The 22789-nt window shown below is 40.8% G+C and overlaps 1 protein-coding gene across 4 annotated transcripts in view; it reads left to right on the top strand.

Annotated features, from left to right (window-relative positions):
• ARFGEF2 (ARF guanine nucleotide exchange factor 2) overlaps positions 1-22789 on the top strand; it is an 85168-nt gene that overhangs the window by 11281 nt on the left and 51098 nt on the right. For 2 of the 4 annotated variants that reach the window (XM_070420774.1, XM_070420771.1), the window contains exons 2-8: positions 3735-3765; positions 4418-4541; positions 12119-12265; positions 13170-13349; positions 13700-13934; positions 18318-18386; positions 20187-20338. In XM_070420774.1, the coding sequence (XP_070276875.1) occupies positions 3735-3765; positions 4418-4541; positions 12119-12265; positions 13170-13349; positions 13700-13934; positions 18318-18386; positions 20187-20338 (938 nt within the window). Of the gene's footprint in view, positions 1-3734; positions 3766-4231; positions 4256-4417; positions 4542-12118; positions 12266-13169; positions 13350-13699; positions 13935-18317; positions 18387-20186; positions 20339-22789 lie in introns of those variants that run through there. The other 2 variants (XM_070420772.1, XM_070420775.1) reach the window with 2 other exon arrangements.

Raw genomic sequence — 22789 nt, 5'->3', positions numbered from 1 at the left:
TGCCTCCTGCACACCCCACACTGGGGATCGAGCTTGCAATCCGGTCATATACCCTGACTGGGAATTGAACTGTGACCTCCGGGTTCATAGTTCAATGCTCAACCACTGAGCCACGCCGGCCGGGCTCCTGCCTCTTTTTTTTTTTTAATATATTTTATTGATTTTTTACAGAGAGGAATGGAGAGGGACAGAGAGTTAGAAACATCGATGAGAGAGAAACATCGACCAGCTGCCTCCTGCACACCCCCTACTGGGGATGTGCCCACAACCAAGGTACATGCCCTTGACCGGAATCGAACCCGGGACCTTTCAGTCCGCAGGCCAACGCTCTATCCACTGAGCCAAACCGGTTTGGCACCTGCCTCTTTTTAATGGGGAAAAAAATGTTGTTATCCAGTTACATCCAGAATCCATTAGTTGGATCATATGAAACTACTAATATTTGACCATAAAACTGGCATTTTTATGAGGTTCAGACTGGTACTTCTCTCTACACCCCCCCCATACCCCCCAGTCTCCACCCTGTCCAAATCCCCATATTGCTTGCCTGATTGGCTTCCCTGCTTCTGTTGTGGCCACCCTCCCCTTTATCCTCAAAATAGCCAGAAGGTAGGTCTGCTCAGGCCATGCTGCCTTCCTCCCCAGGCTGCCCATCATCTGGACCCCTGCTGTGCTGGGTGGAGAGGATTTTACTGTTTTTCCTTTAACAAAAAGTGGTTTAGAGAGTGCAACAAGTCCTAATTCTTGTGGGAATACTTAAGTATAAATTAAGAAAACTAAAGAGAATCTGTGAACAAACGATTTGTGGCCACAGCTTCTGTAGTAGTAGTCTTCTCTTTACTGCTCACTGCGATTGGCCCTGCTCTTCACTTAATACTGAAGCTGCTGCAAGTTACTCTGGCCCTTGTTCATTCTCCTTGGAAAACCAGGGTGCACCTTCACTGTGGTCCTGACGCAGCAGGCCAGGAAAGGGGATTGGGAGACTCCAGAGCCAAGTTGTAAAAGCCTCCCCAAGGCATCTGGAGCTCATTAGAGTAGTACAAAAACCAGTGCTTTGTGGCATTCACAGTTGGACATAATGATAGCAAAACCAACATTTATATTGTTCTGCATTTACAGTTTACAGAGTAATTCTGCGTGCTTATTTGAGAGTCAAGGTACCCAAGAGGTTATGAACATGGACTCTGGAGCCCAAATTTTGGGTTCAAATCTCCCTCCACCACTTACTATTCTTGTAACCTCTCCTGGGTCTTGTTTTTTCATCTGTAAAATTTAACAGGATCTGGCTTGAATCCTGGCCCTCTGGCTTCTTAGTTGCTCTTAGCTCTTGGGCTGAGCAACATACAACTTGTACAAAACTTAGATGTTTTGTCCTCACAGTGCTGATCATAGCCCTCAAAAGTCACTTTTATCCTCTGCAGTTACTTTTTGGTAGTCAGTAAAGTACTTTCGCTTGGATTCTTCCCTCCCCCTTAAAGCAAAGGTTGCCAACTGGTAGCTCCAGGGTCAGAGTAGCCTGCAAAACAGTTTTATTTGAGCCATATATTTTTTTTTTAAATAGTAGAAGTTGCTTTGAATTGCAGTCAGAACTTTCACTTTAAAATCCAAGTCAGAACAACTGGCACTTCTAGGCTCAGGGTCTCTAGAGGTATCAGTCAGCTGAAGCAGAGGTGCTGCTGTGCCCTTAGCACTGTTGGGTAGGGAGGGGTCCTCCCTGCTCTTAATGTCCTACACCCACCCATCTCTCCCCCTGAGGTTCCCTACCTGGTGGCTCCCATAGGCCTTTGACTGTGTAATCCCTGCACTTGATTTTATAACCATGGGTACCTCAGTCAGTAGCAATCCTGATGATAGATTCACAGATTGGTGGGTTGGCACCAGCGGCATTCCAGAACAGATTGTTTTAAAGCTTATAGGTTATCAGGGACTCTAGCAAAGGCCTAATTCTTTCAGAAATGTTTACTGACTAAGCTTAACTCTAACAAGGTAGCCATGATTGGAAGGAAACTTTATATTTATAAAGTGCCCCTCAAACGTGTCACACAGTGACAATTTACCACCAAGCAGAACCTTGAGGTTATGGATGTAGATTTCTAGAGGCTGAACGCTTAGCTACCAGCCTCATGGGTTAGATTTCATGGGGGCTTCAGCTTAGAGGAAGCTAGAACTATTTCCTTAGTGTATTATTGTCCATGAAGGGCAGGAACCATGCCACAGAGCTCTCTTAACAAACTCTGTCACAGGCCTTATGGTCCATGAGCAAAATGCTTGATATTAATCATATGGGTATTTGGCTCCTGTTTTCTAAATGCAGTAAGAAGACGTTGAAAGACTGGTTTGAAGGTTAGAATTTGCCACCTCTAGTAAGTCCAGGTATTCAGTTTTCACATTCTAAAGTTCAGTCTAGAGTAGAGGTGTCCAAAAAAAGGAAATTTGTAACTTCCAGATCTGTGTTCTGGGGTTGCTAGGATAATTAATGCCATATTCAAACCAATGGCTCTCAAGATTGTATAAAGAAGGCTGGTGTTTTGGACATTACCTGGATACGTGCATGGCATTCAGGGTAGGCTGCTTCATTGGCCCATGTTGGGGATACATTGAGCCTAACATATATGAACATGTATGATTGAGTTGGTGTAGGGAATTCTTGGTGTTTAGATAGGGTGTTCTGGTTTTCAGTGGTGTAAACCCTTGTACTTCTGGAAATAAGACTATCTCTTTGACATTGTGATTTCTGAATAATGACACTTTATTTCCGTAAGTGTAACCTCCATGGTTAAGATTTTTAAGTTAATTTGAATTCATAAAATTTATATATGCCTTCGCACAATAGTATGAATGTACTTAATGCCCTGAACTGTGCACTTGAAAATGGTTAAGGTGGTAAATTTTATCTTATGAATATTTACCACAATTTTAAAAACACATTTGTTGTTTTAAAAAATAAAGTACAAAAAAAAAATAAAGTACATATGCTTACCATAGAAAATGTGAGAAAAAAAATCCTACTACTTAGACAACTTTTGATATTTTATTTTTTTTGCAGTTTTCCATGCATATTTTTATACAGTTGAGGTGTTATTGTATTACCATACTATATTGATAACTACATTAACATACATTTTGTAGAATAGAGGAATAGCCAGAACGTGGACTATGAAGCCAAAATGCCTGAGTTCCATTTCTGGCTCCCCAGTTCCTGATAGGTAACAGGAAGCAAGTTACCTAACTTTTCTGTGCCTTGGTTTCCCCTGTCTAAACCAGTGATTCTCAACAGGGGCCTGAACAAGGAGCACCTGGCAATGTCTGGAGACATATTTGGTTATCAAGACTGCAGGTGGGGAGTGGGGGTGTTACTGGCCAGAGAATGCTGCTAACCATCCCAGAGTGCACAGGACAGCCCCAAACTAAATTATCTGTCCCCAAGTGTCACCAGTGCTGAGGTGGAGAAGTCCTGCTCTAAGTAAGAGATAGTAGTACCTACCTCATGAGATTGTTATGAGTACTAAATAAGTTAAAATATGTGAAGAATTTAGAACAATGCCTAGCACGTAGTAACTGCTATGTGTTAGCTATGACTGTTTATAAAATCATTTTCATCACTTCATATCAGTATTTCTTTACTTTAAAATCTTATAAATATTATTTTTAATAGTTTATGAGTGTCTTTAGTAAAGTTTCCTTTTATATAAACATTGCATACTCCTAACAGGTCTTTCTTTCTTCCTCCTCAGATGAAATTAAAGCAGAAATAGAAAAGCAGAGGTAAGCTGGGGCACTTTCTCCTTGCTGAAATATGATATTAAGGGAGTAGGTAGTGACTAAGGGAACGCATTTCTCTGCATGTTTTCTTAGATTTCTGATCCTTGGGCAGCACACACTCTCCTAGCCCAGAGCTGGACACATTGTAGAGCTCTGTATGTGTTTGAACCGATGCTAGGTTAACATGTTACTGGCTCAATAACTGTATTTGGAGGAAAGGGTAAGAAAGGTCAAGTTAATGCTGTTGTACCTTTTCTTGACAAGAGGTAAAGCCCTTGTCTCTTGTATGTCATGCTTCCTTAAGCAGGAGGACAGCTTGCCCCTATAAGTGGCTGTTCCTCATCTTCACAGAAATGAAGCCAGTAGTCACATTTCAGAAATAGAGCTCTGACATGGCGATGCCAAGATTCACTCCCGGATGCAGTCAATACACCTCGCTAATCTGAGACCTTGCTCTCTGCATGTGGCACTTGGGTGTTTTGTCCAAATGCATGTATGTATTAACTTTGAATTGTTTAGCCCCACAGATGCAGTTTGTAGGTATTTTTAATTAAATGATTGCAGATGGGATGGGAATTTAGAGTTAGGTGTAGGAAAAGCAAACTTTTTGTTTTCTCATTTTCCCTCGCTGGTCCTCTCCTGCTTTTTTTCCCAGGCTTGGCACTGCCGCACCACCCAAGGCAAACTTCATTGAAGCTGACAAGTACTTCCTTCCATTCGAGCTAGCTTGCCAGTCCAAGTCCCCACGGGTGGTCAGCACGTCTCTCGACTGCTTGCAGGTACCATGTTTAAGCTTAATTGTGTAAAGGGGGTTCTCTGCGGGCCACACTAGTGAGTCCCCTGCTACTCAGAATACTTTCTGCGGTGACAGAAAAAGGCACATCCCAACCTATTCTTTACAGAGGTCTCATGAGGAAGGGAAGTAAGAGGGGGCCAATTACCTTAGCTAAAAAAAGAAATACTATTTTGTTGATCTCTCTTACGTATGTTTTTCTAAATGAAACCTTTAGCATTAGTTGGAATATTTGCTACACATGGGCACTTAAGGAATTTTTATTTAATCTCTTCCTTGATGGCATTCAAATTCATAAAATCAAGTAGAGAAATAGATATAATCAAATCTCATTATTTGTAGTAAAATCTTATAAAGCTGTTATATGGTAAATGGGAACATGGGCCTCTTCCCATGCTTCAACTCCCCTTCCCACCCTGTGGGAAGATGATGAGGGCCATCAGTTAAGCAGACTATGAGACCTTGGGAGCATGGCCAGCTCCTCAGTCAAGAAAACAGCGTTTTTGATCTTACACAGGCCCATCTCCTTCCCCTGCATGCCCTGTTTTTTCTCTGTTTTCTGTACTCTATGAAACCTGTGTTGGGAAAGGCTGGGTGGCAGTGAAACAATAGCACCAAAATACTGCCTCCGGTGTGGCCAATTGCAGGCCAGACAGGACCTAGCAGTTCAGCTTCACTGGTGGCAGCTGGTGTGGCAGTAAACTTCACTTTGGGAATCCAAGGGCAATACCCTGAGGTTTTCTGGGACCTCAGCACTTTGCATAATAGTTTCAAACGCTGGTTTAGTAAATTCTGTACCATTGTTCCTAGAAGAAATATAGAGTTAGGTTCCCTTGAGCCTCTGGCCTCAGCATGTTCATCAGCTGATCAGTATGTAACTGTTCTCTGGGTATTTTGTTTAAAGACATCTTATTTGATATATATTACTGATTCATTAAGAGTGAACTCACAGTCCACAACATTATAGCACATGCCTGAACAAAATTTAATACACATAATGTCTCCATAAAGCACGCCACTGTCTTCTTTCTCTTAGGAACTCTAAACAGCACTAGATTTGGGGGCTATTTTAATTGGCAAGCTTTTGCCCTATCTTAAAAGGACAAAATGGGAAAAACATAACACTAAATGGACCACAAAAAAGATACTGCTTACAGTATGAGGACTGAATCAAGAAGGCAGAGTGTCGCCTTGTTTAATCTCAGCTGGGAACCTGTGCATTAAGTGATTCGAATTTTTCACTGCTCCGTACATGTCTGCAAATGACCACAAAATCACCACAACTGTTGATTTTGGGCTTACAAATAAATTTTAGTGAATGGGTGCATTTACAAATCCAAAATCTGCAAATAATGAGGATCAACTGTATTTAGACCACCATTAACCTTGTCATAAATTACCTTTTACTAATGAAGAAGCAGGAGTAGAGAAGTTAGGGTAACTTGTTCAATGATATACAGATAGTGAGAGACAGAAATAGGGCTACAACTTGGATTTAATTCCTGGTCCAGCATCCCTGTATTTTTTTTTTTTTTTCATTTTAAAATTATATAGGTTTCAGAAATACAATTCTAAAATACATCGTCTGTAGGTTGTATTATATGTTCACCACCCTGTATTTTTTTTAATGATCTACTCCTAGGGTTTCTGGTTACCTCAAAGGACATTTATTCTTAAACCCAATGGGCAGCCTACATCAATAAAAAAAGATGGATACATTTTTAAAAATATATTGAAGAGATCCATATTTATTGGTACTTTCTAGAACAGAAATAGTGAATAGGTTCTGTATTATGGTTGTTTCAAAGCTGTGTTGAAAACATGAAGCCTCATCTGGGTTTCTTTAGAAAGTGCCATGATTGATTGGTTATGTCTGCTGAGGCACAGGCTGGTGCTGATAGTTAATGTTATTGATATACTAAGCACAATGGCTAACATGTATTGAATGCTCAGCCTGTACTGGGCCCTGTGCAAAGTGCTTTATTCTCATCATCAAGTTTAATCTTCTCACAACCCCCCTGAGTTACTTATTCTTAGCCTTACTTTAGAATCAAGGAAACTGAGGCTTGGAGAATAAAATGACAAGCCCCACCAAGTTCCCCTGGCCCAGAAGAGATGGAATTGGGTGGATGTGTGGGATTTTCTTACCCCACATCTGTGTTCTTAACCAGGAGTCCTTAAACTATAGCCATGAGCTATATCTGGACTGCCACCTGCTTTTGTAAATGAAGTTTTATTGGAACATAGCTGCCTTAATCTACTTGGAGTAATACAACAAACTAGAGGCCCAGTGCATGAAACTCGTGCACAGATAGAGTTCCTAGTGGCTGCCGGCTGCCAGCCAAGTACTCCCTCCCTTCCCCTGGCCAGCCCCACCCCCTGGTCGAACTCCCGGATAACTCCCGGTCAAGGGACAATTTGCATACTATGCTTTTATTATATAGGATACCACAGACAGGGTGGCTAAACAAGAGACAATTATTTCCCATAGTTCCGGAGGCAGGAGAATCCAAGATCAAGGTACCAGCTGATTTCAGATCCTGATGAGAGCCCTATTCCTGGTTTGTAGATAGTCAAATTCTCATTGTGTTCTCACATGGCATAGAGAGCTCACTAGCTCTGTGGTGTTTCTAATCCTTTCCTGAGGACCCCACCCTTATGACCTCGTCTAAACCTAATCACACCCAAAGGCCCCACCTCTGAATACCATCACATTAGAGTTAGGACTTCAACATAGGAATTGTGGAGAATGCAAGCATTCAGTCCATAGCAATGGCCATGCCTGTTCATTTATGTATTATCTGTGGCTGCTGTGGCTGAGTTGAGTAGGTGGAATGGAGACCATATGACCTGCAAAGCCTAAATATTTAGTATATGGTCCTTTACAGAAAAAAGTTGCTAACCCCCACTCCCAACTATTATCCTGTAGTTCTGGCCAGTTTAATTAAAAATATGGTCTGTTATCCTAGAAATACTCTGTTTCTGGAAATCTGTGCATGTGTATGATTTCTGTTGGGAACATCGATGTCCTGCTTTGACTTTGAGTTGAAAATTCAAGAGTAGAGTGCCTGTCTTATGGTTTATGACATATGATTAGCTCTTTTTTAGAATGAAAGTTCTCTAATTTGTTAGGTACTCCTGTGTCATCCTTTTTATGACATAGGAATACTGAATGAAAATTTAATCTCCTCTTGGTGGTTGTCCTTGCAAAGCCTGTTTGACTGGCTTTTCCCAGTATGCGTGAGGTAACTTCTGTCTTGGAAATGGAAGGCCAGCTGGGTAAAGGTTGGTTTTGGCTGGATTGGAGCCAGCTACATACACATCCGAATTCTGCCCTGGGCATTTGAAGGTATCTTCTTTGAGGTTGGAGCGGTGATGGGTGGTAAAGGTGTTTCTGGGTTTGAGTTAGCTCAGAATTTCCTCTCCCCATTGGAAGAAGCCTCCCCTCTGCTTACTTCTAACAAATGATGAAGATCCTCTGCATTCCTTTCCTTCAGCATCAGGTCTGCCACACACTCTCCCAAGGCCAGGACTGGGGAAGGATCATTCAGTTCAGTCTTGTTTAAGCTAAGGAATGATCTCCATGTTTCTCCAGGCACATATCTGTAACAAAATGTTTTAAAGACTATCCTCCTGATGTAGTCATATTTCTTCAATGGTAAGATTATACATATGTCCTACTGCTATTAAATTGTATATATTATAAAACATATGAAAATAGAACTTTTAAAAATATAAGACAAAAAAATACGTAGAAATAAAGTTCTGATATTTTTTTTACACCCCAGTGAAGACTGTAGGAAACCACTGGTCTAAGCTGTCCTGTTCATACCACAAACATTGTCTTTTAACTCTTATTTCTAGAAAACTTTGGATTTTTAAATGCAAATTTGTAATTATATAAATTGTATATGACTACATTCTTTGTTAAAATATTTTTAGAACATTACCAATAAGGCCAAAATCCCTTGGACCACTAGCCCCAAACCCAGTTGCCTGTTTAGGTGTATAATTTTCTTCCTTTCATTCTTATAATTTTCTTTCTTTCTTCCTCCCTCTCTTTTTTTTCTTTTTTACATAAATGGTATCATTTGTACAAATTTTCCTGCAGTTTTTTTATATGTAGCAGTGTCTTTTTTAGATCTAGTTATATTGCTATAGGCAAATATAAGACAATCCTTTTTACTGGTATGTGGAATATTAATGCTACTATTTTATTTATCCCTTCCCCTATAGAGGATATTAACTTGGGGTTACAATGAATACCCCTGTGCATGCAGCTTCCTTGGACACACGTATCAGTGAGCCAGCTGCCCAAAGGCCTCCCTCCTCTGTCTCTCTCTTCCCATCCCCTTACTGTATTAAGGATCAGGGCAGGAACTTCTCTCCATCTCTATCATCCCCAACGTCAAAGCCACCAGCAGCTGAGGTGTCCTCCTCACTGGTCCTCTGCTTCCACTCCTGTTGCCCTTCAGCCTATTCTCCACACAGGAACCAGGAGATACCTTTAGAAATGTATGACATTGTGTTAATCTTTTGCTTAAACCTGCCAGTAGAAGCTTCCTACCTCACTCACTGCAAAGCACTTTTCCCCAGGGAGTTTGCCAAGCATGCTCAGGCCACTGGACATCAGATATGTTTCCAGGCTTTTTTCTATGCATTTATAAAAATATATAATATTTTTATTTTTCAAAAATGAGATAATGCTGTGCATTATTGCTTGCTTTTTTTAAGATGACTACAAATCACACAGGGTCCTGTGGGTCCCAGTCCAGACTTTGGGCTTTAGTCTGTCCCACTACCCCCCGGGAGAATATAAACCCTAGGAGAAAAACGACTGCCTTACTCACTATTGTACCTCCAGTACCCAGAACAATATCTGGCACAAGAAAGAGCAGAAGGCAGAACTAGAGAGACCACAGAATGCAGGAACTCTGCTTTCTTCTGGCCCTGTCTCTGCACAGACAGGGGAGTAAAATCATACTAAAACCCATTTCAATTTGAAGGGTCATGTGTCTTTTAAGGAGTTTGTAGTGGGAAGAATAATTCCAAATATTTTTTTTTTTGTACCTGAATTAAACATCTGGTAATTCACTTCCATCTTTGTTTTGCAGCATTAGTGTTGGGTTTTATGGGGCCTACTTATATTTTTTAAAAAATTTACTGTCTATAGTATTTGTTAATTGTTTATTTATCAAGAGAAACTATTCCTTAGTCTGAGTATTCATGTTTCATAGTTCAGGAACACAGGTCAATGACAAACTTCCATGGAACTCAACCCAAAGAAATTCTTTACATTCCAAAATCAGTTTGCACTCTGAAAGATACCAGCATTCCTCTTCTCCTCAAAATGTTTTATGGAATCATAATTTCTGTAGAAATCTGCATATGCCTTCTTTCTTGATTCAGCCACAATAAGCTTAGATAAAGCTAAAATCCCGAGGGATACAGTGAATGCTCCAACATAAAATCACAGATGATTGTCCAGAAGGCCACACATCTGAAGTTTCGTCAAAGCACTGGAAGGCATGATGATTATATTTTTCTCAACACCATCGTCCTTCCTGATTGTGCCTCCTTTTCAATATTCACATTTTAGGAGTTCATAGATCATCCCACTCTTCCCAGTGCTCAAATCAGACTTGAGTCCATTAGGAGTAAGGAGTAAGTAGTGTCCAAACCCAAAGCTCGTTTAGCAGGTCGCCAGCATTGCCCTCCTGGGAAGCCTGCATATACAGCAGCTCTGAGGGGATGAGGTAAAGGGCATTTTGACTTATTCTTCAAAAACACACTTCGGCCTGACCAGCATGGCTCAGTGATTGAGCATCAACCTATGAAACAGGAAGTCACAGTTTGATTCCCGATCAGGGCACATGCCCATGTTGTGGGCTCGATCCCCAATATGAGGCATGTAGGAAGCAGCCGATCAATGATTCTCTCTCATCATTGATGTTTCTATTTCTCTCTCCCTCTTCTTTCCTCTCTGAAATCAATAAAAATAAAAATAAAAAACACACTTCGGTCCCCTACCTCTTCTCCTACCCAACCCAAATCTGGAGATCTGATCAGCAGAGTGTGTGCAGGCCTTTCTCCTGCTCATTCAGTCACCCAGTCCAGCAGTATCATATTTCTACCCTCAGCCACTCTCTCTTAATCTGTTTTTCTTCTACCGTGGAATGCGGGGGGAAAGCCATTGGGAAACAGCGTCAGGCCTCTGCAGGGTGGTAGGTCTTCCTGGGTAGTGGTGGCTGCACTGTACATAACCTCAGATGCTTGTCACTTTGTGCAGATAGAGGCGAAAATGTGACAAGCCAAAAACCAAAAAGGATAAGGAATAGAATAGCATTTTTAAGAGTCTTTACTAAGTCCCTTGAAGCAGATGATGATTTAGAATTCATGAATCCCAGATGACTTGTGTCAGATGAGTGGTTCTTTTCAGCCTTTAAAATAGCCTGGATAGCTTGGAGAAAAACAGATTCCTAGGCTCCCCCCCCAGATTTTGTGGTTTCGTAGGTTTAGGTTGAGGTCCAGGAAGCTGTATTTTTAATGAGCTCTCTCAGGTGAATCTGAATCTCAGCCAGGCTTGAAAGTCATCTGCCTCCAGACCTTTGAGTTCCCTTCCAGCTCTGATTCTCCATGGTGAAATCCAGGTCACCACTGAGGTGACAGGCAGGCTGCCTCTGAAAGGTGGCCCCTGTCCAAGCTGATCTGTCACCTGATTATGAGGTTGTGGGCCAAGCAGCCACTTATCTCTTCAGCCACGTGGGTAACATGCACTGTTTGATAACATAGGTGTGGAATTTAGTGTTTTTGCTTTAATTTTTGGAATAGAAAATATACTGATGTGACTCAACATTCAGAAAGAATGAAAGAGTGTACTATAATGAGCGGTCGCCAACCGGTGGTCCGCGGACCCCTGGTGGTTCGTGAGGTCCGATAGGTTGGCGACTGCTATAAAGTGTCTTAGTACCACCCCTGCCCTCAGCTGCTTAGTTCCTTCTCAAGCAATTTATGTTTTTTATGTATTTTTCCATTTAAAGAAAAGTATATATATGGTTTTTTTAACAGCTTGAGACATAATTCACATGTATATGATTTAGCCTTTAAAGTGTACAATTTAGTGATTTTTATATATTGACAGAGTTGTGCAACCATCACCACAGTCTACTTTGAAACCATCTCTGTCACCTCAGAAAGGAACCCTGTGCTCCTCAGCAGTCACCCCCCATTTCTCTAATCCCCTCAACTCCAGGCAGCCACTGACTACTTCCAACTCTATTATGTATAGTTTTAATCCCTCAATTTTTCGCATGAGTGGTTGTATACTGGGGACTGCTCTACAACTTGCCTCCTCCATCAGGTACTATTTCACCATCTTGGGGCTCTTCTGACATGGAGGAAGGAACAACCAAAGCTGCACTCTCAGGTGGCTGTGCCCACCATGTGCCTGGGATGGGAGGGATCTGTGGGAACTGGAAGTTAAGGCCGTGCTTGTCATTTGCTACAGGGGGTGGCCTCAGTCCCTGCCAGACAGAAACATCTCTCTGTTCTTTCTGTGCTTAGAAACTCATCGCATATGGGCACATCACCGGCAATGCTCCAGACAGTGGAGCTCCAGGGAAGCGGCTGATTGACAGGATCGTTGAAACCATTTGCAATTGTTTTCAGGGCCCTCAAACGGATGAAGGAGTCCAGTTACAAATAATTAAGGTATTTCTGTGAGTTTGCCTGGTCTGGATTTTAAATTTGAAACTAGTCCCCTGTGGTAATTTGGATTTCTGATTTACCATGTGTTAGTTGTCTCAGGTGGTGCTGAGCTGGAACAGAAAAATGTAAGCATCACTTAGATCTTTTATAAAGTGTCAGAATTTATTAGCGTGGAATGAGACAAGAAGAGTGGAACCAGGTGTGTTTTCAGAGTAAACAGTTCCACTAATAACAATGTAAATTGCTTGTGAATTAAATTGGTTTGAAGTCCTCTGGTCCTGCCCCTTGAATTTCTGGATTCCCAGTCTGCCATTTCTCAACAGGTTCCTGTTGATACTCCTATCACCAGTTTGCCCCTGTCCCCCCGCCCTCCCTCATTCCATTTCCCTGTTCCATTTATCCTGCCAGGAATGGTTTGGCGTGGAACAAAGAGCAAGATCAAGATGAGTGTAGCCAACATTCTGTATCTTAAGTTCTGGATGTAGAATGACTGATGGCTCCATGTTAGCTGCACCTTTCCTAAAGCTCCCTTGAAACTGACCCCCTCCCCCATCAAAACATGTATATTTTGGTGTTAATCTAGGTGAGATAAAGTTGGAGCATTTTTCCTCTTAAGAGAAGTATTTTTTTTTTTCTTTTTAAAAAGTAAGCTGGTAGAAAGCCCACTTTACAACTTAATTACTTTAAATAATTTGGACTTTATGGATTTAATAATTGTTTTTAAACTCAGAGCACTAGTGAGTCATCTCTTAGTACTAAGCATCCAGTTTAGTTTGCAGAGCCATTCTTTCAAAAATTTGTCAAACCAAACAAAAACAAAGCCAAACCTTGTGGAAAAGTTTGGCTGTGAGAAACTGGGAACAAGCTGGGTATTTGTGAAGGCGAAGGTTTCGGATTTTTGTTTTAGGCTCTTCTGACTGCAGTAACGTCCCCGCACATTGAAATTCACGAGGGCACTATCCTACAGACTGTTAGGACATGTTACAATATCTATTTGGCCAGCAAAAATCTCATCAATCAAACCACTGCCAAGGCTACCCTTACTCAGATGCTGAATGTCATTTTCACCCGCATGGAAAACCAAGTGGTAAGTGAGAGCAGTCATCAGCTGCTGGGGGTGGGACAGCATCCCATGCTGTGAACTGTTTTGTGTGCCTGGCGAAGATTCACTAGCATTTTAAAGTGTATGCCTTCTTCCTCTGAATTCTCTACACTTTTGTTTTCGTTCTTGCTATAAAAAGCAAGAGAGAGAATCTAGCAGGTATTTTGAAATTTGCATTCAGAATTTGCTTTTGAGTTTGTCAAAGGGATTTATTTCCTTGTTAAAATTTTATCCTTCTCTTTGGAAGTTTTTTAAGCAACAGGCTGGCATACTTTCTGTTCCTTATCAAAATTCTGGGACCATTTGGATTTAATCCCTTTTTTGTTGCCTTCTAGTTTCAGGAGATCAGAGAATTGGAAAAACCAGTCCAGTCGAAACCCCAGTCCCCTGTGATCCAAGCTGCAGCAGGGTCCCCAAAGTTCAGTCATTTGAAGCAGAGTGAGGCACAAAGCAAACCAACAACTCCTGAAAAGACAGATTTAACCAATGGTGCACATGACACAAGTGGTTCTGAAAAAGTGAGCTCAGAGAATGGAGATGCACCCAGAGAAAGAAGCTCATCGCTATCAGGTATGCCCCATGTGCTGTGAGAGGGACAGGAGTCTGGTAGCATCTGCAGGAAACCTCTAGTAGCAGCTCCTCTATTTCTGGGCCTTCCCCTTGACTTTCTGTCTGCTTTTCTCTCATGGAACACAACCATCAAGGCATGATGGCTAATGCCCATTGTCACCTGTGTAGTGTTCTCTCAGTAATTCCTGAAATGTATCTAGCTACTGCTGGGGTTTTTTTAATCCTCACCCAAGGATATGTTTTCATTGATCCTAGAGAGGGGGTGGAGGGGTGAGAGAGAAACATCAATATGAGAAAGACATCAGTCACCTGTCTTCCATATGCACCCTGACCGGGAATCAAATCCACAGTCCTTCGGTGCATGGGACGATACTCCAGCCAACTGAGCTACACTGGCCGGGGCTGGCTACTGCTTCTTGACATCAGCTTCAATGCAGTGGGTTTAGTTTGGGGCACTTATCTCCCAATAGTTAATTATTTGGGTGGTTAGTTCAGTGTCTGTGTTATCTTCCCAGAGGATGACAAGGACTTCATCTGTCACTTACACACAGGATCTCCAGGCCTTACCCACTGCCTGGCAAGTCTTTGATACTCACAGGCATCTGTAAGAGGAGCAAAATATGGGCAGTTGCTGGAGATGTAGATGGACAGATAGACAGCTTTGTTTTTTATTCTATGACTGAGAACATTACCTGTTTTTGTTTGCTTTTTTAAATGAAGGAGATATTCCCCACCTGTCTATAGTCTTAAAGTAAATAATGTATTAGGCATGAAATATTGGATTGGGTTATCATAAGATTATTTTCCTTGGACAGTTGATATGAACCAGATCCAAAATTTATTTTTTTCCCCAGGAATGTACCTTCCTAAGTGATTCTGTCAAATAATTCATTACTCTAGCTGGTTGTTCTACATGAAATATCTGACCCATCTTTATAATTGCTCTCATGTTTTCTTGTGTCACATTATTGGTGACAATTTCTGTCAATAGTGTGTTCCCTCCTAGAGAGTACAGATTGGAGCAGCTTTTGTTCCTCTGTAAGTCAGCAGAGTGTTTGGCATACATAGGAACAGGCCAAGTGTCATTGCTGGAATTGTGCTGTATCAGTTCACTCAAGGGAAGGACAAAAAAGAAAGTGGCCACTAAGAATTGCATGTATCGCAGGGTGAGCACAGAGGTGCCGTCTACTCAATCCTGCTGTCTTAGGGAAGGTGCTCAGAAACTCCTGGCCCACACTCTATATGTCATCATCTTTGCCTTCTCAACTCTCAGGGCAAGGACCAGGTTTTTACTGTAACCTTTATCAGGCAGTGATCAATATATAAATATTAATTTTAAAACACACTGTACTAAGCATAGCTGTGTCTCTCTGAGCTGCATGAAAGTGCTTCCACTACAGCTCATTTCTACATAGCAGCCAAAGTGATCTCTTAAAAGCATGCATTAGATAACAACCCTCCTCTGCTTAAACCCCATTGGTAATTCCCCATGCTGTCCCACTCAGAGCGAAATGTATGTCCACCCTGTCCCTGTGGCTCCCAAGGCCCTGCTTGACCTGGCCCCTGCCCACCTCTCTGTCCCCTTCTTATACATCTACTATACAGTGTGCAGGTGGTATTTCTGATTCTTAAAAGTGCCTTTGTATTTCTTGTCCCTTCTTTGCCCCACCTTTATCTTCAAGTCTCTCATTTCAAACAGATCACTCTCTGAAGCTCCCTATCATGTCTGTCCCCTAGCCTCTTTTCTTCATAGCACTTAGCACTACTTGAAGTTACCGAGTTAATGTTTACTTGTGCCCGCCTGAGACCTAGGCCGCCCTGTTTATGACTATATTTCCAGCACCTGGAATGGTGCCTAACACATATGGCAGACAGTAAATACACTATTTTAAACAAATGGGGAGGGAGGGAGCTTGATTTCCAGAATATAGTTTTGCAGAAACACAGTAACTTAAAATTCTGTGAGAATGATTTGCAGTTAGTATGTTGCTGTGGATTTCGTTGCCAATACTTGTGCACCCCATGAGGCTTCTCCCAAAAATGTGGGAATCAGATTGCCTGTGAGAAACAAACCACAAACTTGCAAATAGTAGGTCAAAATGGAGGTGTGCCGTCAGTTCTCAAGATGTGGCTCTAAAGAAAGAATGGGACCTTCCAAAGAAAGGCTTGGGAAGCCTTGGAAGCAAGGAGGCTGGACAGCCTGAGAGGCAGATGGCAGAGACAGTGTCTTGGGCTAAAGTGATAGAGACCACACATCCACCCTCGCATGGTTCCATCCTATAGTAACCACCATCACACACCACCCCTAGCTTTGCCAAGCACTGTGCAAGGCACTGCTCATTACGTGAGCACCCACATACATTTTCCTGCTTAACTGGGAATCCTCCCAATGGCCTGCCTGGGATAATTTGCCTCCCAAGAAATTTGTGTAGATGGAGATAATTCACCCAAAGACCTGAGGATCTATTCCCTTTTCCAGTTGTCATTCTTATCTGCCTAAGAAATGGATCAGATGGCTCTTTGTAAACTCACAAAATTAGATTTTTTTTAGCATAAGGTATGCTAAAAGTCCTTAGCGTAAGATATGCTTACTTATATGAATTTTTGGTCATGGCTAACCGCTTTCCCCAGGGAACCTCACCCCATTTGTCCATTCACACCTCTCCTGATTGCCCAGCTATTCTTGTCAGTTTCTTAAAAAACCAACTTGTTTGAGATATAGCATATATCATAAGTTTGCCCATTTAAAATCACTTGTTAGTATATTAACAGAGTTGTGCAATAATCACCACAATTAATTTTGGAACATTTCATCACACCCTTAGCAATCACTTCCCATTTTCTCTTAAGTTCATTTTTGAAATTCTGACATTTTAACTCCCCACATTACACATTAGCATTTATATAGTTAATATGTAGTTATTGTAGGTACACAATTACCTATGTATATACTGATTGGTTAGTTCACTTCTAAATAACCCATTTTTAAGTACTATACAATAGAGAAACTTTATCCTCCCTCAGCCAATATGGAGGTTCTGATCAGACAGCCTAAGTTCAGGTCATGACTCTACCACTTAGTTCTTTGACCTTGGGCAAAATCTTTAACCTTTCTGAGCCTCATCTGTAAAATGAGAATACAACTAGTACCTATCTTATAGGTTTGTGAGAATTAAATGACAGCAGTGTCTGGCACTTAGGGCTGTGTAAGTGTTTGCTATTGTCATCTTTCAAATAAGTTTCAGCTTTAACAATGACTTAGTTTTTTTAAAAAAAAAAATAGCAGATATTTCAGCTGGTAATCTGATGTGAAGGTGGTGGGAACAGTGTCATGGATAAAGAGAGCCTGTTTTGTGGTAGGTTAAGTATTCAGTGGAAATGAAAACACTTTGGGCTGTACTCCAGGACACGGGACCAAGCATGGAACTTATAAAAAATAGTGGCTTGATTGAAAATCCTCCTTGAGGAAGAATTTAAAGGGTTATTTTGGTTTTGTTTATTTAATGTAATGGCCTTTTTGGTCATTGTGATGTTTTATAATGTTTACTTCTAGAAGGGCTGTTTAATAGTTCTTCCAGATCTAGTTTTCTACAAAAACAAATGGTGCCAAACCTCTTCCACTTAAACTATTAACATTTTACAGAATAATTCCATTTAAAATTTAGTAAATCCTCAACTAGCACATTAAAAATCTCATGCTAGCCGGGACCGGTTTGGCTCAATGGATAGAGCGTCGGCCTGCGGACTGAAGGGTCCCAGGGGCATATACCTGGGTTGTGGGCACATCCCCAGTGGGAGATGTGCAGGAGGCAGCTGATAGATGTTTCTCTCTCATCGATGTTTCTAACTCTCTATCTCTCTCCCTTCCTCTCTGTAAAAAATCAATAAAATATAAGGAAAAAAAAAATCTCATGCTAAGTTCTAGGTTTACATTGTGGGGAAAACAAGGCAGCAGAAAGTAGTCACTTACTAAGGCTTCGTGTTCCCGAGGTGAAGACACAAGAGAAACCATCTTCTTTTGTTCTGCCAGGAACCATAGATGGATAAAATCCAGCTCCTGCCTCCAACTTGGGGGTGAGGAGGAGGACCCTGGGACTTAGAGCAACTATAATTTAGGAAGGAAAAGTGTGTAAGTCGGAGGGGTACTAGTGTTCCATGAAAGGAAAGATGAAATCATAGTTGATATTGCCTGAGAATATCCAGATTTCATGAGACTTGTCTTCTGTTGGTACAATCAGATCTGGCCTTGGTGGGTACTTATTTGCACCCTTTGCCTTCTGAAATTTGATTCTAGAGAACATGGACAAAATCTCCTCCTTCCTATTTTCCCTAGAAATGCCCACGTGTATATGCTTGTGTTTGTGTATTTGGGTGCGTGTGTAGGGACTGATGATGGAGCCCAGGAGGTGGTGAAGGAGATCTTAGAAGATGTAGTCACATCTGCTGTCAAAGGTAAGAACCAATAACCCAGCCTTTCCTTCTACCCCATTCCTTCAAAAAAGCCCTTAGCCAGATATTTTAGTGGTAGGGTGCCCCGCCCCCAGTGAGCCCATGGAAAATGAATCTGCCCATGTCTGCTCATCTTTCATATGGAATCCAAAAATTACTTGTTTTTAGCAGGTGATTTTATTCTCATTTGGGTTGGGTTCAAGAAGCACAGTCTGACAATGTTAGGGTTGTGTTCCACATAGAGACACAGAGGACTACTCCCATATATATCCAGTTTTTCCAGGAGTGAGCTGTGAGCCCTGAGGTGGTGTCTATTACTGCTGAATTTTCATGGCTAGCCATTGACTTGTAGGTATCAGATACACATGGAAGCTTATTCTTTTGTTATATTTCATTCATAACTCCCTCAACTTTATGGTGTGGTTTCAGTGGAATTAAACTTGTATAGCTCAGTTCCAGTGCCAATAGACCATTAGTGGGTTAGGAAATCAATAATTTAGTGGATTGCAGTGAGCATTTATTGAAATAAATGAAAGAAAATAAATAGAATACAAACTGAATGCATTGCATGTGGTGTATTAAGCATTGTTTCATGAAACATGCATTTTAATTATGTCCACATGTGTACTAGTTCATTATTTTAAAAATGTATTTCTTAATGAAGGTTATCAAAGAAATTTGACCTACTGCTCTAAGCCTATCCTTTTGTTGATTTAGGGTACCCACCAAGCTGTATGTATAGATTTCATTATTTAACTCCTTTTAGAAGTGTCTTTAAAATTGAATGGTTTTATTTCACATCCTTAGTTTGTTTTCTGGGGCCAGTACAAGAAGTCCTCACATAATAAACATTTGTCTGTCTTGTTCACTGCTATATCCCTCAGTCCCTAGCACAGAGATTGGTAAATAATAGGCACTTGATAAAATTTGTCGAATGAATATATGCTTTGTAAAACCATTATGGAAGATTGTGCTTATTGAGTTGTTTGATGTCCCATGTATATGTAAAGATCCACATGGTAAATTCTCATGGAGTTCCGCTCTTCTGCTAATCATCAAATAGCTTTCTTTCATTAAATGATGAAATCTATTTAATTCTTTCTCTTTCCATTTTTCACATTGCTGCCAAGAGCCTCACGTCTTCATTTTCTTTTTTCTTTTTTTGTAACTGAGGTTTTCTTTCATAACTATCAAACCCTTTCATTTATGGGGCTCTTTTTCTCTAACCCCTATATTAATAGCCCTTTTAAAAATTATCTGCACTTTTCATGTTTAGCTGTTTCTAATCTTTTTGAGAAGGGGAAGGAGGGGGCAGGGCTGCTGTATCACAATTCTGGACGTACCATTGACATGGACTACAGCAGGGGTCCTCAAACTACAGCCCGCGGGCCACATGCAAATACAAATATTGTATTTGTTCCCATTTTGTTTTTTTACTTCAAAATAAGATATGTGCAGTGTGCATAGGAATTTGTTCATAGTTTTTTTTTTTAACTATAGCCCGGCCCTCCAACGGTCTGAGGGACAGTGGACTGGCCCCCTGTTTAAAAAGTTTGAGAACTCCTGGACTACAGTATTAACCAAGACCCTATTGTTGGGGCTGTGGATAACAGACACATGGGAAACCTATGCGTCACTTTGGGCAGCCTTTTTCAATACGTATTGTGTCAGTCATGGGGCAGTGATGCAGGAAAAGGGAAAAAGCATTACCTAGAAGGTTACATGAATCACTTCTTCCTGATGTCAGGCTACCTTTCAGGATAAGTACTAATTTGGTAATGATTTTTGCACTTGTGTTTGAAGAAGCAGCACAAAAGCACAGTCTGACAGAATCCGAGAGGGCCCTTGGCGAACTGGAGGGACAGGAATGTGCTGTCCCATCAGCGGTGGACGAAAACTCACAGACCAATGGAATAGCAGATGACAGGCAGTCCTTGTCGTCAGCGGATAACCTGGTATGTTGACGATTCTCTCATATGGATTCATTTCGATTTTTACCTTTTTAGAAGATGCAGAATTAAATCTCTGCCAGAAGAAGTGAGTGAAAACCAGTGAGCCCTCTTCAATTACTGGTCAGAGTCCTGGCCTGATATTCTGTGTTAGTAGGTTCCATTTTTGGAACATGATAATTAATGTTGGTTGTATTCAACATTGTTATTAAACCTTGTTTATTCAGATTTTTAACACATTTCTTGCCCTTTTTATTCTCTCTCAAAGTAATATGCATTTATTATAGGAAAATAATCCCATAATCCCATAACTCAAAGATAACCCTTGTTAACATTTTCTTTATAGCCTTCTAAATTTTCCTACCCTTCACATATTTTTTTCACTTAAATGGAATAACAATATACATGCTGTTTTGTGACCTATTTTGTAAACTTAATATATATTATGAACATTTTTTTCAGGCCGATATGTTCACTACAATTTTTTTTAATAGTTTTATTGTTTTCTTGAAAATGTTATGTGTGGAACCTTGGTTCGCAAACTTAATTTGTTGTAGCAGGCTGTTTGAGAAGCGACTTATTCGAAAACCGAATCATTTTTTCCCATTAGAAATAATGTAAATTAAATGAGTTCATTCCAAACCCACAAATGATTCCTTGTTTTAACCATTCTTATATGCAGTACATGTCTAATATACTGTTTAATCTATAAATAAATACTTCTTTTCTTAAATTTATTAAACCACCCCTGTCTAGCCTTTTTTTTTTTTTTTTTTTTTTTTTTTTTTTTATTTATTTTTTACAGAGAGGAAGGGAGAGAGATAGAGAGTTAGAAACATCGATGAGAGAGAAACATCGATCAGCTGCCTCCTGCACATCTCCTACTGGGGATGTGCCCGCAACCCAGGTACATGCCCTTGACCGGAATCGAACCTGGGACCTTTCAGTCCGCAGGCCGACGCTCTATCCACTGAGCCAAACCGGTTTCGGCCCTGTCTAGCCTTAAATGAATCACTTTCAGCACTTGTTCCCGGGCTGTCTTTTAGGAAGTCAGCATGGGCATCTTCCTTTTTTCACATATCACTGTCTTTGAAATGCTGTCACTGGCTAACTACTTTTCATTTATTCAAACCAGCAACAGTTTGTCTACCTCTTCAATTGCCTGTGATCATTGTTTTGTTTCACACCCTAGCAACATTAGCACTCTTGATAGCCTCTTTATGTTTTAAAATTATGCTATTCATCGATTTCCCAGCAATAAACGCATTCTCTCCTTTGTTGCCTGAGAGTCCCTTTTGTCATGCTAAGGTGTTAGCATGAAAGGGTTGTCAGGTCAAAAACCTAAGTTTGGTTTGACAACCAGGACATTTTTCCCCCTAAACCATTTGGTTGAGAACTGAGATGGGAGATGTTTGAGATCTGAGGTTTGACTATATATAAACATTCAAAACAGGAAGTAATATAACATTAACATCCCACGTGAATGCACTCCCTGTACCTTTTCACTAGTGTTTCTCAAACTTTTTTCATTATCACCTCTTTAAGGAGCCTTTTTACATATTTCTTTTTCTTGCTCACCGCCCACCCTTTATGAAATTTTAAAGCTACTGATAAATTAGATATCTGCTTATACAGAAAAAGAAGAATTTTTCACCCCCCCAAGAACCAATTTTTTGCCCTTGTCTTAGTCTGTTCAACCTGCTATAACAGAATACCATAAACTGGGTGGTTTATAAACAACAGAAATTTATTGCTCACATTTCTGGAGCCTGGGAAATCAAGATCAAGACTCCAACAGTTTGGTATCTGGTGAGGGTCTGCTTTCTGGTTCATAGTCAGTGGTCTCTCTGTGTCTTCACATGGCAGAAGGGTGAGGGAGCTCTCGGGCCTCTTTTATAAGGACACTAATCCCATTCATGAGGACTCCACCCTCATGACCTAGTCACCTCCCCAAATCCCCACCTCCTAGTGCCATCACGTTAGTGATTAGGTTTCAACATATGAATTTTGGGGGGACACAAACATTCAGTCTGTGGCAGCCCCTTGGGATTATATTATCCCTGTTAATGCACATCGGGATGTACTTAAGCCCATATGAGGGTCTCCTGTCTTATATACAATGCTGACTTGCTTTGTTCACTCAACACTATCTTATGGACATCTTTCCACATCAGTACATATAGATCTAACTAATGTTTTAATGGCCATGTAAAATTCAATCATATGGATTACTGTAATCTATTTAGCCAATTCCCTATTAAGCCTTTAGGTTATTTCAGTTTTATCACAAGAAACAACAGTTCTATAATGAACATCCTTACAGATAAAGCTTGTGCACATCCTTAATTCTTTCTTTGTGATAAATCCCTGCAGTGGTATTGCTGGGTCAGGGGTTGGAAGCTCTAAGGCTTTTGATCCTTAACATCAAATTAGCCTGCTGGGAAGGTAATACTGGAA

This window comes from Myotis yumanensis, unplaced genomic scaffold, assembly GCF_028538775.1.
Source record: "Myotis yumanensis isolate MYYU_CA2020_CCGP unplaced genomic scaffold, mMyoYum1.0.hap1 SCAF_7, whole genome shotgun sequence".
Classification (NCBI taxonomy): domain Eukaryota; kingdom Metazoa; phylum Chordata; class Mammalia; order Chiroptera; family Vespertilionidae; genus Myotis; species Myotis yumanensis.
Note: the sequence above shows the minus strand (reverse complement) of the source record. Positions and strands in the feature narration are given on the sequence as shown.